The following is a 19,225-nucleotide window of genomic DNA, read 5'->3' on the forward strand; positions in this document are numbered from 1 at the left end:
ATTTGTATTTTTAATTTTTTAATAAATCAACATAAAAAACACAAGATACACTTACAATTAGTGCACCAACCCAAAAAACCTCCCTCTCCCATTTACACTCACTCACACAAAAGGGTTGTTTCTTTCTGTTATTAATATTCTGGTTCCTACATTATATATCAATATATATCAATACAGTCTGCAAGGGATACAGTCCGTAAGCACACATGATTGTGCGTGCTGCTGCTCCACTAATAGTACTAACCTTTAACACTTAATTTGACTCATTTTCATTCATTACTAGTTTCTATGCAACTGTTTTTATATTGTTGTACTTTCTTTTTTATTCAAGAAAATGTTTTTAATTTATTTATATTTTATTTTATGTTTTTTTTAAAAGGACCTTATCTTCACCATACCTGGTTGTCCAAATTGGGCATAATAATGTGTTAATTCCACGACTGTATATATCGGTATCGGTAATTAAGAGTTGGACAATATCGGAATATCGGATATCGGCGAAAAAAACATTATCCCTAATGATAACCATAGAATGGAACCAGGCATGTGGTTGCTCACTACATGGAATTAATTGTCAATAATCAAATCTATTAAAACACAACAAAAACAAGCAAATGATTTGCAATGCATTAAATACATAAAAAACAATTTAAATGCCCTTAATAAGTTACATATTAAGTGTGCATTTTTTATTTTGTGGCTGCGCAGTACAACATGGCTAAAGTGACAGTAGGTTGACATCAATAATAAGATAAAATCCTATATGGCTTTTACCAGATTATTTTTCCTGGTCAAGTCCACTTGTTGCTAGGCAGAATTCATTAGACACAATTGTTCAAAACAAATTGGCCAATAGCGCTTGCTATTTTTGTCTCCTTGGCAACTTGGGGCGGCTGATGAACAAACCAGAGAAAGGACATTCATGAAATATATGTACATTATAAGAATTTTATAAAAGTCCCTTAATTATATGAATAAATGTACCGTATTTCCTTGAATAGCCGCAGGGGCGTTAATTAATTTAAAACCTCCCGTCACTCCGGCGTTTACCGGAAGCCTGCGGGATGGCCGTGCATGCGCTAATTATTTTAAAACCTCTTCTCACTCCGGCGTTTACCAAAAGGAATGCGGTAAATTTAGGCGTGCGCTTTGAGTGTGATGTAAGCATACCATCATGAAAAGCACATTTAATTAAAAAAACGTTGTTATGGTCTTACCTGTACTTATAAATGGAGTCCATTTGCAGCTCCTTCTGACCAAAAGCATCGATAACTTGGTTATAAAAGTGTTCATTATTTTCTTTCTTCAGTTTTAAAAGTCTCTCTGTCTCGATGGAGATATTCCTTTAATTATTACCTCCTGCTTCCATTGAAAGTCCAGTTTGGAAAACTGTTTTATTTTAGATACCGGTATGTAATCCTCCATGTTAAAAGTAAAAGTTCAGGCGAGAGAGACAAAAAAAAAAAATCTCTTGCTGCGTGTTGTCACTTCTTCTGCAGTACCGGAAGTCGCAAGAAGGATCACTAGCGCGGCAGCGCCCTCTACCACCGGGAGTTTTAATGACTCATACAGTATTTGACACACGCAGCTACGGTATATTTATAAAACATAGCTGCTTACTGTTCTTTTTAGCATACTGTACCGGTATTCAATAGCTTGGACCTTAAATCCTACTGAATAGCTCTTTATCTTTTTTCCTTTGTGCGATTGCAAACTACTGAAAGCAGCTTCCTCCATTTTGAAAATGAGGACAGGTAAAGCGTCACTCGTGACGTAACGAATTTGACCCGGCAGATGTTCTAGCCATATGCTAAATATTTTGCGAAACGAGTTTGACCCCGCGAAAATTATAGACATGCGATAATAAAATTAATATTTTGCGAAACGAATTTGATCCGGCGTTAATAATGAACCGGCGATAAGGCCAAGCATGCGTTAATTATTTTGAGAAACGAGTTTGACCTGGCAGTAATTCTAGACGTGCGAATACTATATTCCCTGCGCCAATTTAAGGAAATACGGTATTCTAATAGATATAACTGCCTATGTCAGTGCGCAGTAGCTACAATGCTAAACAACGTGCCTACGCGGCGGCCATCTTAGCAGGGGCAATGTTCCCCTTTAAGCAATACAATACAATGCGTTGTATATAGAGATGTCCGATGATATCGGCTGATAAATGCTTTAAAATGTAACATGGGAAATTATCGGTATCGGTTTCAAAAAGTAAAATGAATGACTTTTTAAAACGCCGCTGTACGGAGTGGTACATATCCGGTAAAACACGGTCGTAGGAGTATACTCTGGACTGAAGCTGTGTGCCTTCATTGTTTTTGTAGCTGTTGTTTTGAGGCATGTTTAAAAAAAAAATTAAAATAATAATGACCTTTGTGAAAGTCAAAGTATAGTATTTCCCATAGTTGTAGTGGGTATCAGGATTATCTCAGGGAGAGCATGTCCCAAATTCCAAGCTGTTGTTCTGAGGCATGTTTTAAAAAAAAAAAGCACTTTGTGACTTCAATAATAAATATGGCAGTGCCATGTTGGCACTTTTTTCCATAACTGGAGTTGAAGTTGTTCCCTTATTTTGGAAAACCTTGTTTTTGATTGATTGATTGAAACTTTTATGAGTAGATTGCACAGTACAGTACATATTCCGTACAATTGACCACTAAATGGTAACACCCCAATAAGTTTTTCAACTTGTTTAAGTCGGGGTCCACGTTAATCAATTCATGGTAAAGTTACATTGCAGGGTTTCCCACACATTCATTTATTTGTGGCGGCACAAATTTATTTATTTATTTTTATTTTTATTTTTTTTGTCCTGTCCAGCTTCTCAGGCATATCATCTAGTTGATGTAGATGCCCATGTAGGCTGTTCAGATTTACTTTACAAAAGAAAAGTGTAGGATACTTCTCTTGTTGCCTTATTTATATTTGACCACTACTGTTTTCTGTTTATTTGTTACTGACTGTGGCAGAGGACACCTCTGCCTCTGTTTCACTTTATGTTGCTGGTAAATAATATGGTTAAAGTAGTAGGCTAAAGTTAAATTATTTAGTATGCACTAATTAAAGGGGCAGAGCTTTAAGAGACATTTTACCTTTTATATTTTAGAATATATATTTTTTGTAAGAACCACAATTAATAAATATATTTAAGTGAATAACTTATTGTTCAAATCTGTATATAAATATGAACATTAAGTGTTGTAATTGTATTGTAAAATGGATGGATGGATGGACGTTTAAAACAAAACTGTTATTATTAATTAGTAAGTATACATTTTTTGAGCCTTTTTAGAGAAAATCATATCATTGTAGTAAATTATGCAAATTAGTCGATGATGTCATGGTGGCCACGCCCATAGCCACGCCCCCACCGCCACAGATATCTTGGCAGTTTATGGGAAACACCGCATTGTTTAATGCATCCAGCGGGGCATCACAACAAAATTAGGCATAATAATGTGTTAATTCCACGACTGTATATATCGGTATTGTTTGATATCGGAATCGGTAACTAAGAGTTGGACAATATCGGAATATCGGATATCGGCAAAAAAGCCATTATCGGACATCACTAGTTGTATATTAAAAATAAATCATAACATGCTCTTTTCTACACCTATTTTCATGTTGTTTGCTTTGTTGTCAACGTAAAAATGTTTGAAAAACATTGCAAAAATATAATCTTACCCGATGAAAAACTAGTTCTAGTGTCCTCGTTTCAACCATCAACATATTTTGCAACAGTATGCAGCGCATTCTTGTTGTCTTTGATTCCGTGCCATCTGCAACAATGGAATGCCCTGGAACTGGAAGCGTAGGCGCGCAGCTCCAAAAGGCGTGACGTGTCTAGTTATATCCGAGTAGAGAGCATCCGGGTTTTTAAACATAGCAGCTACTTGAACACAACATAGGACAACACAACTGCACAGCAAATGCAAACCAACAGACGGCTAACACAACTGTGCATCGAATGCTAACAAACAGAATGCAGTGTTTCCCATAAACTGCCAAGATACCTGTGGCGGTGGGGGCGTGGCTATGGGCGTGGTCACCATGACATCATCGAGTATTTTGCATAATTTACTACAATATGATTTTCTCTAAAAAGGCTAAAAAAAATGTATACTTACTAATTAATAATAACAGTTTTGTTTTAAACGTCCATCCATCCATTTTACAATATAATTACAACACTTTATGTACATATTTATATACAGATTTGAACAATAAGTTATTCACTGAAATATATTTATTAATTGTGGTTCTTACAAAAAATATATCTTATAAAATATAAAAGCTAAAATGTCTCTTAAAGCTCTGCCCCTTTAATTAGTGCATACTAAATAATTTAACTTTAGCCTACTACTACAACTATATTATTTACCAGCAACATAAAGTGAAACAGAGGCAGAGGTGTCCTGCCACAGTCAGTAACAAATAAACAGAAAACAGTCGTGGTCAAATACAAATAAGGCAACAAGAGAAGTATCCTACACTTCTCTTTTGTAAAGTAAATCTGAACAGCCTGTATGGGCATCTACATCAACTGTATAATTTGCCTGAGAAGCTGGACAGGACAAAAAAAAAAAAAAAAAAAAAAAAATTAAATCTATTTGTGACGCCACAAATAAATTAATGTGTGGGAAACACTGGAATGCTAACACAAGTGGGATTCAAATGCTAACTAAAAGTAGGCTAACACAAGTTTATCTTCGTTTTTGAGGTCTGATTGAATACAGCGTAGCGGCCATATTGTTCAGGATGTGCTTTCAACTTTGCATCATTGTTTTGACTTTCCTCTATTTGTTTGAGAGTAGCTCAGGAAACGCATGTGTGCTCCATTACTCGTGTCTTAGTGTGTTTGTGTGTAATGTGTGTGAGTCATGGATTCAGAGGAAAAATATCTTCTAATATAAGAATGATTACAGAGTAAGTCGCCATGTTAAAAAAAAACCCTAAGACTAATATTCTCCTGCCAGGTGTGAAGTGCTTATTTGTACCTGTAGTGTGTGTGTGCACGTGTGTGTGTGTGTGTGTGTGTGTGTTTTTCCAACCAGGTGTTTGGAGCCATGCTGGCTTTGAACTCTACTTATTGTTTGCCTTTGTCCTCGTAGCCTGCGGCCTCTTTCCCCCCCTCCCAAGTTAATATGAGGGAGATGACAAGCACGTGATGCTGTGAAGTCCTGTTATTTTTATCATACCTGAGGAGTGATTTGACACGCACACAAGAAACACACAATGACGCATTCTTGGCAACTTTTCACCAGGCCGACAGTGTATTGTGTGTATTCCACACTAGAGGGAAAGCCCCCCTTCTGTCAACGCCTGATATGGAAACACTTGATGTTGTGTTGTACTGAGCAGCCAGGACAGCCTTCACACTGTGACAAAAGTAGTGCGTTTTGGTTACGTTTTGTGCGAGATACTTCCAAAACATTTCATGAAATGTCAGATTAGGAGCTGAGATTGTTGGCGATTACAGCATACTTGCCAACCTTGAGACCTCTGAATTCGGGAGATGGGGGGTTATTTATAGCTAGAATTCACTGAAATTCAAATATTTATTTTACAAACCCCGTTTCCATATGAGTTGGGAAATTGTTAGATGTAAATATAAACGGAATACAATGATTTGCAAATCCTTTCCAACCCATATTCAATTGAATGCACTACAAAGACAACATATTTGATGTTCAAACTCATAAACTTTTTTTTTTTTTTTTTCAAATAATAATTAACTTAGAATTTCATGGCTGCAACACGTGCCAAAGTAGTTGGGAAAGGGCATGTTCACCACTGTGTTACATGGCCTTTCCTTTTAACAACACTCAATAAACGATTGGGAACTGAGGAAACTAATTGTTGAAGGTTTGAAAGTGGAATTCTTTCCCATTCTTGTTTTATGTAGAGCTTCAGTCGTTCAACAGTCCGGGGGTCTCCGCTGTCGTATTTTAGGCTTCATAATGCGCCACACATTTTCAATGGGAGACAGGTCTGGACTGCAGGCGGGCCAGGAAAGTACCCGCACTCTTTTTTTATGAAGCCACGCTGTTGTAACACGTGCTGAATGTGGCTTGGCATTGTCTTGCTGAAATAAGCAGGGGCGTCCATGAAAAAGACGGCACTTAGATGGCAACATACACTACCGTTCAAAAGTTTGGGCTCACATTGAAATGTCCTTATTTTTGAAGGAAAAGCACTGTACTTTTCAATGAAGATAACTTTAAACTAGTCTTAACTTTAAAGAAATACACTCTATACATTGCTAATGTGGTAAATGACTATTCTAGCTGCAAATGTCTGGTTTTTGGTGCAATATCTACATAGGTGTATAGAGGCCCATTTCCAGCAACTATCACTCCAGTGTTCTAATGGTACAATGTGTTTGCTCATTGGCTCAGAAGGCTAATTGATGATTAGAAAACCCTTGTGCAATCATGTTCACACATCTGAAAACAGTTTAGCTCGTTACAGAAGCTACAAAACTGACCTTCCTTTGAGCAGATTGAGTTTCTGGAGCATCACATTTGTGGGGTCAATTAAACGCTCAAAATGGCCAGAAAAAGAGAACTTTCATCTGAAACTCGACAGTCTATTCTTGTTCTTAGAAATGAAGGCTATTCCACAAAATTGTTTGGGTGACCCCAAACTTTTGAACGGTAGTGTATGTTGCTCCAAAACCTGTATGTACCTTTCAGCATTAATGGTGCATTCACAGATGTGTAAGTTACCCATGCCTTGGGCACTAATACACCCCCATACCATCACAGATGCTGGCTTTTGAACTTTGCGTCGATAACAGTCTGGATGGTTCGCTTCCCCTTTGGTCCGGATGACACGATGTCGAATATTTCCAAAAACAATTTGAAATGTGGACTCCTCAGACCACACAACACTTTTCCACTTTGCATGAGTCCATCTTGGATGATCTCGGGCCCAGAGAAGCCGGCGGCGTTTCTGGGTGTTGTTGATAAATGGCTTTCGTTTTGCATAGTAGAGCTTTAACTTGCACTTACAGATGTTGTGACCAACTGTAGTTACTGACAGTGGTTTTCTGAAGTGTTCCTGAGCCCATGTGGTGATATCCTTTAGAGATTGATGTCGGTTTTTGATACAGTGCCGTCTGAGGGATCGAAGGTCACGGTCATTCGATGTTGGTTTCCGGCCAAGCCGCTTACGTGCAGTGATTTCTCCAGATTCTCTGAACCTTTTGATGATATTAAGGACCGTAGATGTTGAAATCCCTAAATTTCTTGCAATTGCACTTTGAAAAACGTTGTTCTTAAACTGTTTGACTATTTGCTCACGCAGTTGTGGACAAAGTGGTGTACCTCGCCCCATCCTTTCTTGTGAAAGACTGAGCATTTTTTGGGAAGCCGTTTTTATACCCAATCATGGCACCCACCTGTTCCCAATTAGCCTGCACACCTGTGGGATGTTCCAAATAAGTGTTTGATGAGCGTTCCTCAACCTTATCAGTATTTATTGCCACCTTTCCCAACTTCTTTGTCACGTGTTGCTGGCATCAAATTCTAAAGTTAATGATTATTTGCACAAAAAAAAATGTTTATGAGTTTGAACATCAAATATGTTGTCTTTGTAGTATATTCAACTGAATATGGGTTGAAAATGATTCGCAAATCATTGTATTCCGTTTATATTTACATCTAACACAATTTCCCAACTCATATGGAAACGGGGTTTGTATATATATATATATATACTTATATATATATATACCGTAAATTAAGTCTTTGTTACTTAGAAAGTGTACCAAAAACATATAACTTTGTCTTGAATTTGAAAAAAAAACATCTTATTTTTCACTATAGAAGGGTTCGGTGAATGCGCATATGAAACTGGTGGGGTTCGGTACCTCCAACAAGGTTAAGAACCACTGCTCTAAAGGCCTGAGTGGCCACATGCGTGGACAGCACCTTTTAGCTCTTATTTCCAAAATTGTCTACACTACTGAATTGGGGTCTTATGGCCGCTTACGTGGACACATATACTGCCATCTGGTGGTGTCAGAAGAGTATAACATACAATGGAATTTGGAAAAAAAAAGTGTAAAAATAAGAATTAGCATGTCACTAAGCATGAAGTACACGTTTGTTACTTATGGACTAAGTGCATCATATAAAAAGATGATTCTTAGTTTTTATTCTAATTAGGGTCCAATAAGCCCAAATAGCAAAGAGAAATAAAAAAAAAAAGCATGTAAGCAAACAGCTTGGGCCTTAAGAGGTTAAAACTGCCAAAGGTATAGATGTGTGTGTCCAAGTTAAAGGAAAGGACAAGCTGTCTTCTTCTAATGGATTTATTACAATCGTTGCAAGCTGGGTAACGTTTGCTGTGGTCTGGGACAACATGGTAACGTTTGCTGTGGTCTGGAACAACATGGCACACCATCAGAAATGCAGCCAATATTACATACAGATAATGTGTCATGAGACATGCAAATATAAATTAAATACACAGAGGACATAAGTAAAGGAAATTAAATGAGCTCAAATATAGACAAACGAGGCCTAATGATGCAATATGTACACACAGCGAGCCTAAATAGCATGTTAGCATGGATTATAAGTACTCCACGCAAGTCAATAACATCAACAAAGCCCACCTTTGTGCAGTCACGCACAGTCTAAAACGTTTGGTGGACAAAATGATACAAAGAAGGAGTGGCATAAAACACATCTTTCTGTGGCAGCGACGGAGAAAGTTGTACATGTAAACCAACTACGGTGAGTTCAAGGACCGCCAAAATTAGTAGGACAAACTCATTACAAACTCAAACGTGTTTCGCACTGATGTAGAAGCTAGCTTATCTCTTTCCGTAGCTAGCTTTTACGGCTAATACCTAAGAATACCTAGAGCAGGGGTCACCAACGCGGTGCCCGCGGGCACCAGGTAGCCCGTAAGGACCAGATGAGTCGCCCGCTGGCCTGTTCTAAAAATAGCTCAAATAGCAGCACTTACCAGTGAGCTGCCTCTATTTTTTAAATTGTATTTATTTACTAGCAAGCTGGTCTCGCTTTGCCCGACATTTTTAATTCTAAGAGAGACAAAACTCAAATAGAATTTGAAAATCCAAGAAAATATTTTAAAGACTTGGTCTTCACTTGTTTAAATAAATCCATGATTTTTTTTTTACTTTGCTTCTTATAACTTTCAGAAAGACAATTTTAGAGTAAAAATACAACCTTAAAAATGATTTTAGGATTTTTAAACACATATACCTTTTTACCTTTTTAAATTCCTTCCTCTTCTTTCCTGACAATTTAAATCAATGTTCAAGTAAATTTATGTTTTCTATTGTAAAGAATAATAAATACATTTTAATTTAATTCTTCATTTTAGCTTCTGTTTTTTCGACGAAGAATATTTGTGAAATATTTCTTCAAACTTATTATGATTAAAATTCAAAGAAATTATTCTGGCAAATCTAGAAAATCTGTGGAATCAAATTTAAATCTTATTTCAAAGTCTTTTGAATTTCTTTTAAAATTTTTGTTCTGGAAAATCTAGAAGAAATAATTATTTGTCTTTGTTAGAAATATAGCTTGGTCCAATTTGTTATATATTCTAACAAAGTGTAAATTGGATTTTAACTTATTTAAAATATGTCATCAAAATTCTAAAATTAATCTTAATCAGGAAAAATTACTAATGATGTTCCATAAATTCTTTTTTAATTTTTTTTCAAAAAGATTCAAATTACCTAGTTTTTCTCTTCTTTTTTTTCGGTTGAATTTTGAATTTTAAAGAGTCGAAATTGAAGATAATCTGTTTAAAAATTTAATTGTCATTTTTTTCGGGTTTTCTCCTCTTTTGAACCGTTCAATTAAGTGTAAATATCATTAATTATTAATAATAACATAGAGTTAAAGGTAAATTGAGCAAATTGGCTATTTCTGGCAATTTATTGAAGTGTGTATCAAACTGGTAGCCCTTCGCATTAATCAGTACCCAAGAAGTAGCTCTTGGTTTCAAAAAGGTTGGTGCTCCCTGACCTAGAACAAGCCCATTTGTACTTGTAAAATGCAAAACAAACCTTTTGTCTTCTTGTCTCTCATAAGGATTGTGAACGATGGGCAAAATTCCAAAAAAAGTGCAGTCCCCTTTAATAGTTTCTTTAACTGGGTCATATTAGTACATTGTTACATTGCTCTCTCCTCTACTTTTGACCTACAGTTCTACGGCCTTCGTCACATTTTGGCTGTTTGCCGTGGTGGGACCACAACAAACATAAACAAAAATGGAATTCATCCTTAAGATGCTCACTGAGCTGAAATCCGACGATGCGCTTTTGTGCATCTTTTGAGCGTTTATTTACAGGAGGAAAAAAAAACATGACGGCCTGTTTTGTGCCTCCGTGTTTGTTTGTGTGTTGCAGGCTAAAGCTAAGGAGCGCCAGTGGCTGAAGAACCAGGCTCTGGGGGAACTGGACGATGCCAAAATCATCGACGGCCTCACCGGAGAGAAGGCCATTTATAAACGGCGAGGAGAGCTGGACCCTGAGGTCCGTGCGTGTGTTTAAATTTTGCTCCTGCACCACACCTTTAAACACACACACACACACAATTATGGCCCACACACACACAATGTTGTCTCACAGTACATTTCAGTGGCATATATGAGAGCATTATTACATGTTAGCTTTCTTCTATACTTCCAGTGCTAATTATACAAACCATAATACCCTCGTGCAGCCTATTTTAGCTCCAAACGTAGCTCATTTTCAGCCCTAAACAAAACATTGAGTCCAAATGAAGTGTTTTTGCGTTCACAGCCCGGCACCCCGCAGCAAAAGCCCAAGCGTTTGCGGGTGCTGGCCGACGTCTCGGGGAGCATGTACCGCTTCAACGGCGTGGACGGCCGGCTGGAGCGCTCCATGGAGGCTGTGTGCATGGTCATGGAGGCCCTGGAAAGCTACGAGCACAAGTTCAAGGTGAACTTACACACTCCTCAAAGTGCTGAGGCGTTCCTCAGGGAAGGGATTTAGGACCCCTACTTTTCCATTTGTAGGCTAGTAATACAACATAATGCGTTTTTTTTTGTACTGTAAAATCAAATGAGGAAATAAAAAATACAGTGGAACCTCGATTTTTGGACATACCGTATTTTTCGGAGTATAAGTCGCACCGGCCGAAAATGCATAATAAAGAAGGAAAAAAACATATATAAGTCGCATTGGAGTATAAGTCGCATTTTTGGGGGAAATGTATTTGATAAAAGCCAACACCAAGAATAGACATTTGAAAGGCAATTTCAAATAAATAAAGAATAGTGAACAACAGGCTGAATAAGTGTACGTTATATGAGGCATAAATAACCAACTGAGAAGGTGCCTGGTATGTTAACGTAACATATTATGGTAAGAGTCATTCAAATAACTATAACATATAGAACATGCTATACGTTTACCAAACAATCTGTCACTCCTAATCGCTAAATCCCATGAAATCTTATACGTCTAGTCTCTTACGTCAATGAGATAAATAATATTATTTGATATTTCACACATAAGTCGCTCCTGAGTATAAGTCGCACCCCCGGCCAAACTATAAAAAAAAAACTGCGACTTATAGTCCGAAAAATACGGTAATTGGTTCTTGAACTGGGTTGGTGAATATATAAAACAATTTTAATATGAATAACTGGTTCTAGCCTCGACAAAACTCCATGTGTTAGTAAAAGTTTGTACACTTTGACCACAATATGAATTGCTACACAGTACTGCATTTCAAAAAAACATATCCACTTTCTATACAATACCAAAGCTAAAACAACAACTAGCTTACTGTCCTCATTTTCAGCCACCCTGCCGACACGCACACACACTTTTATTTTTTATTTATTTGTAAAAAAGCACTTTATATTGAGTAAACAATCTCAAAGTGCTACAGTGTATTAAAAATAAATAAAAATAATAATAAATAAAAATAATAAATACTTTTTTTTTTCTTTTTTTTTTTTAAATACCGTAATTTCCGGACTATAAGCCGCACCTGACTATAAGCTGCACCAGCCAAATTTAGGGGAAAATACAGATTGCTCCATATATAAGCCGCACCCGACTATAAGCCGCAGGGTTTTGATGTGTAATTACCGTAGTATATAGCGTCCCATTTATTAACAATAAATCTTTCAATCATTCAATCAAACTTTCACATCTTTGACATGGCGAACAGCATTTGTGCAGAGTACAAATAATACAACGGTGCAAAATAATACAAAGTGCTCGCCTGTACGTTATCAAATAACCAGCCTACCGGTATATGAAAAGTCAGTCTTTAATCATTGTGTCATCGTCTTCCTCCTGCGTACTAAACCCACCGAAATCCTCTTCGTCGGTGTCGGAGAAGAACAGGCCGTAAATAAGCCGCACCCTTGTATAAGCCGCAGGGACCAGAACGACGGGGAAAAAGTTAGCGGTTTATAGTCCGGAAATTACGGTAAATAAAAAAAAGTCCCCAACACTGTCACTAGTTCTGTGGTGCACTCAGTTTTGAAAGTATGGAGGTAAAGTTCTGTCTTGAATACAAAACCTTTTTTGGACACAACATTTTTTGTCAGCAAATTATAGAAACATTTTATTGAAGAAAAATAGTGAGCAAAATGTGTTTAAAACATTTTTTTGGGTCAAAATTTATTGTGAAAAAAATCAGTGTAGAAAAATTCAGTGCAGAAATATTCATTGCTTCAAGACTTACTTTGGGTGAATGACGACTGAAGCAATCCATCCTGTCTCAGAACAGCCAGTGAGGTGTCAAGTTTTGAGCCTTGAGTTTTGAGCCACAAATATTGAAATATTTAGATTTTATAAAAAAGTTCTGCACTAAATTTTTTCAAACAGAATTTTTACACACTGAATTTTGAAACACTATGTTTTAGCACACTGAATTTTTAAACACACTCATTATTCTTACAATTTTTTTTTAATATGGTAATACAGTGGTCCCCAACCTTTTTGTAGCTGCGGACGCGGTCAACGCTTGAAAATTTGTCCCACGGACCGGTGGGGGGGGGGGGGGGGGGGGGGGGGGGGTGTATTTAATTTTTTTTTTTTGTTTTTTTTTTTTTTTTTTTTTTTTTTTACATAAATAAATACAATCATGTGTGCTTACGGACTGTATCCCTGCAGACTGTATTGATCTATATTGATATATAATGTATGTATTGTGTTTTTTATGTTGATTTCATTAAAAAAAAAAAATAAAAAAAAATTTTTTTTTTTTTTTTTTTTTTTTTTTTTTAAATTTCTTGTGCGGCCCGGTACCAATCGGTCCGCGGCCCGGGTGGTTGGGGATCTCTGAGGTAATATAATTAAAATAATTTAATGTTAAAAATAATTCATTCAAAACATTTAGCGTCTTACATTCAGTGTCCAAAAAAAGCTTTCGTTATAAAGACACAAATTAACCCCTGATACATAACTCCTTAACTTTAACAGCCAGGTCGCTACAATGATTAGGAATGCAAAATATAATCCATTCCTGCCACAACTCTCCCTGTGTTAAGAACTCGCCGTGGACGTTTCCACTCACATCCAAGAATACGATCAACAGTCCTGGAACTTTTCTGACACTTTATATACCATTGCTATGTACTTTTTAACAGCACATGCACAACCTCAGTATGCTAAATAGTCAACATTGTCTTCGGGTCTCTTCAGACAGCACATTTTCCTACCCGGCAACACTGAAAAAGAGAAGTCACACGGTCAGGGCTGGTATTCCAAACAGCTCGTAAACATCCTGAAATAGAAGAAGAGTTGATCCGGTGGTGCCAGGCAGACACCCCCCCCCCCCCCCCACCCCCCCGCTATTACATAAGCTAGTTATGATGGAAGCTTGACAGTATATGGCAAGCATGTACTCGGCATGCACGGGGTTCAAATACTACTTAAGTGGGCGTCATGTGGCATCCCACTTGGCACGTCATCCTTTGTGCCGTTCTGGGTCAAGGTGGCGTTGTTGCGTCAAAAAGCGACGTGTCGCTACCGTCATTCAATTTAATCCGTGGATTGTATTTTTTATTTATTTTTGTCTTTACTGATGTTGTCTTCTTTCCTGCAGTACGACATCGTGGGCCACTCGGGTGACGGCTACGACATCGAGCTGGTCCAAGTGGGCAAAGTCCCCAAGAACAACAAGCAGAGACTCAAAGTTCTCAAGGTAGAATCTTCTACGGCAGTGGTCCCCAACCACCGGTACCGGGCCGCGGACCGATTGGTACCGGGCCGCGCAAGAAATTAAAAAAAAAAAAAAAAATTGTTTTTATTTTTTTTTTATAATTAAATCAACATAAAAAACACAATATATACATATTGTGTATGTCAATATAGATCAATACAGTCAGCTACAAAAAGGTTGGGGACCACTGTTCTACGGAACATTCCGTTTCATGTGGTGGGGTCTGCAAAAGACCGATTGGTACCGGGCCGCGCAAGAAATAAAAAAAATTAAAATTTTTTTTATTTTATTTATTTATTTTTTTAAAAATTAAATAAACATAAAAAACACAATACATACATATTGTGTATGTCAATATAGATCAATACAGTCTGCAGGGATACAGTCCGTAAGCACACATGATTGTATTTCTTTATGGGGGAAAAAAAAAAATCCCCCCTACCCTCCCAGTCCGTGGGACAAATTTTCAAGCGTTGACCGGTCCCCAGCTACAAAAAGGTTGGGGACCACCGTTCTACGGAACATTCCGTTTCATGTGGTGGGGTCTGCAAAAGACCGATTGGTACCGGGTCGCGCAAGAAATTTAAAAAAAAAATTAAATCAACATAAAAAACACAATATATACATATTGTGTATGTCAATATAGATCAATACAGTCAGCAGGGATACAGTCCGTAAGCACACATGATTGTATTTCTTAATGGGGGAAAAAAAAAAAAAAAAATCCCCCCTACCCCCCCAGTCCGTGGGACAAATTTTCAAGCGTTGACCGGTCCCCAGCTACAAAAAGGTTGGGGACCACTGTTCTACGGAACATTCCGTTTCATGTGGTGGGGTCTGCAAAAGACCGATTAGTACCGGCCCGCGCAAGAAATTAAAAAAAAAAAAAAATTTTTTATTTTTTATTTTTTATTTTTTTTAAAAATTAAGTCAACATAAAAAAACACAATGTATACATATTGTGTATGTCAATATAGATCAATACAGTCTGCAGGGATACAGTCCGTAAGCACACATGATTGTATTTCTTTATGGGGAGAAAAAAAAAAAAAAAAAAAAGAAAAAAAAAATCCCCCCTACCCTCCCAGTCCGTGGGACAAATTTTCAAGCGTTGACCGGTCCCCAGCTACAAAAAGGTTGGGGACCACTGTTCTACGGAACATTCCGTTTCATGTGGTGGGGTCTGCAAAAGACCGATTGGTACCGGGCCGCGCAAGAAATTTAAAAAAAATTTTTTTTTATTTTATTTTATTTATTTATTTTTTTAAAAATTAAATCAACATAAAAAACACAATATATACATATTGTGTATGTCAATATAGATCAATACAGTCTGCAGGGATACAGTCCGTAAGCACACATGATTGTATTTCTTTATGGGGTAAAAAAAAAAAAAAAAAAAATCCCCCCTACCCCCCCAGTCCGTGGGACTAATTTTCAAGCGTTGACCGGTCCCCAGCTACAAAAAGGTTGGGGACCACTGTTCTACGGAACATTCCGTTTCATGTGGTGGGGTCTGCAAAAGACCAATTGGTACCGGGCCGCGCAAGAAATTTAAAAAAAAAAAAAAAAAAAAAAATTTTTTTTTTAAAAAAATTAAATCAACATAAAAAAACACAATATATACATATTGTGTATGTCAATATAGATCAATACAGTCTGCAGGGATACAGTCCGTAAGCACACATGATTGTATTTCTTTATGGGGAGAAAAAAAAAAAATCCCCCCTACCCCCCCAGTCCGTGGGACTAATTTTCAAGCGTTGACCGGTCCCCAGCTACAAAAAGGTTGGGGACCACTGTTCTACGGAACATTCCGTTTCATGTGGTGGGGTCTGCAAAAGACCGATTGGTACCGGGCCGCGCAAGAAATTTAAAAAAAAAAAATTTTTTTTATTTTTTTTTAAAAATTAAATCAACATAAAAAAACACAATATATACATATTGTGTATGTCAATATAGATCAATACAGTCTGCAGGGATACAGTCCGTAAGCACACATGATTGTATTTCTTTATGGGGAGAAAAAAAAAAAAAAAAAATCCCCCCTACCCCCCCAGTCCGTGGGACTAATTTTCAAGCGTTGACCGGTCCCCAGCTACAAAAAGGTTGGGGACCACTGTTCTACGGAACATTCCGTTTCATGTGGTGGGGTCTGCAAAAGACCGATTGGTACCGGGCCGCACAAGAAATTAAAAAAAAAAAAAAAAAAGTTGTTTTTTTTAAAAATTAAATCAACATAAAAAAACACAATATATACATATTGTGTATGTCAATATAGATCAATACAGTCTGCAGGGATACAGTCCGTAAGCACACATGATTGTATTTCTTTATGGGGAAAAAAAAAAAAAAAAAAAAATCCCCCTTACCCTCCCAGTCCGTGGGACAAATTTTCAAGCGTTGACCGGTCCCCAGCTACAAAAAGGTTGGGGACCACTGTTCTACGGAACATTCCGTTTCATGTGGTGGGGTCTGCAAAAGACCGATTGGTACCGGGCCGCGCAAGAAATTAAAAAAAAAAAAAAAAAATTTTTTTTTTTTTTTAATTAAATCAACATAAAAAAACACAATATATACATATTGTGTATGTCAATATAGATCAATACAGTCTGCAGGGATACAGTCCGTAAGCACACATGATTGTATTTCTTTATGGGGAGAAAAAATAAATAAAATAAAATAAATCCCCCCTACCCCCTTAGTCCGTGGGACAAATTTTCAAGCGTTGACCGGTCCCCAGCTACAAAAAGGTTGGGGACCACTGTTCTACGGAACATTCCGTTTCATGTGGTGGGGTCTGCAAAAGACCGATTAGTACCGGGCCGCGCAAGAAATAAAAAAAAATTAATTTAAAAAAATAAAAAATAAAAAAAAAAATAAAAAAAAAATAAATCAACATAAAAAAACACAATATATACATATTGTGTATGTCAATATAGATCAATACAGTCTGCAGGGATACAGTCCGTAAGCACACATGATTGTATTTCTTTATGGGGAAAAAAATAAATAAATAAAAAAAATCCCCCCTACCCTCCCAGTCCGTGGGACAAATTTTCAAGCGTTGACCGGTCCCCAGCTACAAAAAGGTTGGGGACCACTGTTCTACGGAACATTCCGTTTCATGTGGTGTGGTCTGCAAAAGTACAAATTCTGAACTCCAAACAAGAGTTTATGATGGGAAATAACCTGGTCCAGGGTCAAACTGTGGCCATCAAAATGCCTTATTTTCACAATTTAACAAGGCGCATTTTAACATTTGTCATTCAAGTGTAAAAGAAGACAAAAAAAAGCAAATATTCTTGTATTTGTGACATTCATAACTGCCGTACAAGTGTAAAAATAAGTTAACCGCAGCACTTCATAAAACCTAAAAGCAACAAAACTTTTAATAACTTAGTCGTAATGTGTAACAATAAGTATAGCACTCTGTAATAAAAGTAAAACTACACACTCTTTGAATATGCCAAGAAGCGTTTTCTGAGCTGTCAGATCTATTTCGTGTTCTATGGTTTGCATCACACTTTTGTACCAATGATTGTGCCCTATAAATTCTGCCTAGCAACAAACAGGCACAATCATTGCAACACTCTTGATCTATGTTGTTGTTGTTGTTGTTGTACTGAGCAGACAAGTAAGTTACATTTCGGTTTCTATAGTTATCCTTAGGGGTGTATCGATACGTTTTCACTTCCGATACGATACCGATATGGCAGCCTTGACTGTTGGCCAATACCGACATCGCTCTAATACGATATCAACATGAATAAGAAAAGTGCTATCTTGTTGTGATCACCTTTGTTTATTTCTCAGTATGCATTCATTTCTTTTTGTCCTAAGTGTGTTGTCGTAGTCAGGAAGTAGTCTTTGCCATTACGTTGAATCTGCCAGCCATGTATTTTGTTGAGCCGTACAAAGTGTTTATACCGTAAGTATTGTACTTGTTACACTTCGGCTGTTTGATTGTAACGCGTATCTCAGGCGTTGAAATTGCTATGTAAAATCGCCGATGCTAATTAATAGCATATCCAATGTAAATTAGCATCAAGCCAGTGCATTTTTATGTTGGAGTAGTTATTTTGTATCTCATGTAAGTCATATTGACATGATTTACTTCTAAATATTCAGTTTTACTATGTTTTGAAGTATATTAAAAGGAGTCACCCTGTTATAAAAACTAGCAAGAAGTGACGTTAGCAGACGCAGAACCAATGCCTGTTTTTTTGCTGATATCGCACCGTTATTCATTATCAATACTGGATCAGGACACCCCTTTCTATTGTAATGGAAAACATTTACCGTATTTTTCGGAGTATAAGTCGCTCCGGAGTATACGTCGCACCGGCCGAAAATGCATAATAAAGAAGGAAAAAAAACATATATAAGTCGCACTGGAGTATAAGTCGCATTTTTGGGGGAAATGTATTTGATAAAATCCAACACCAAGAATAGACATTTGAAAGGCAATTTAAAATAAATAAAGAATAGTGAACAACAGGCTGAATAAGTGTACGTTATATGAGGCATAAATAACCAACTGAGAAGGTGCCTGGTATGTTAACGTAACATATAATGGTAAGAGTCATTCAAATAACTATAACATATAGAACATGCTATACGTTTACCAAACAATCTGTCACTCCTAATCGCTAAATCCCATGAAATCTTATACGTCTAGTCTCTTACGTCAATGAGATCAATAATATTATTTGATATTTTACACTAATGTGTTAATCATTTCACACATAAGTCGCTCCTGAGTATAAGTCGCACCCCCGGCCAAACTATGAAAAAAACTGCGACTTGTAGTCCGAAAAATACGGTACGTATCCTTGCAGTATGCCATTCCAAACTGCAGTATTTCTGTGAAAAGCACATTCTAACGAGACAATGACCGTATCTGTAAAAGTATCTTTTCTCCCTACTCGTCTTCTTTAGTTAACAGTGCACTCATCGTCTCCACTGAGTGCTCGGGAATCACCAAAAATGATTCCCCGGGCGCGGCA

The 19,225-nt window shown here is 37.1% G+C and overlaps 1 protein-coding gene across 3 annotated transcripts in view; it reads left to right on the top strand.

The window, feature by feature from the left end:
• Positions 1-19,225, top strand: part of vwa8 (von Willebrand factor A domain containing 8) — a 304,338-nt gene that overhangs the window by 233,080 nt on the left and 52,033 nt on the right. For all 3 annotated transcript variants that reach the window (XM_062061646.1, XM_062061645.1, XM_062061644.1), the window contains 3 exons: positions 10,415-10,540; positions 10,811-10,969; positions 14,100-14,198. In XM_062061646.1, the coding sequence (XP_061917630.1) occupies positions 10,415-10,540; positions 10,811-10,969; positions 14,100-14,198 (384 nt within the window). The remainder of the gene's footprint in view (positions 1-10,414; positions 10,541-10,810; positions 10,970-14,099; positions 14,199-19,225) is intronic.

Source organism: Entelurus aequoreus, linkage group LG10, assembly GCF_033978785.1.
Source record: "Entelurus aequoreus isolate RoL-2023_Sb linkage group LG10, RoL_Eaeq_v1.1, whole genome shotgun sequence".
NCBI classification, from domain to species: Eukaryota; Metazoa; Chordata; class Actinopteri; order Syngnathiformes; family Syngnathidae; genus Entelurus; species Entelurus aequoreus.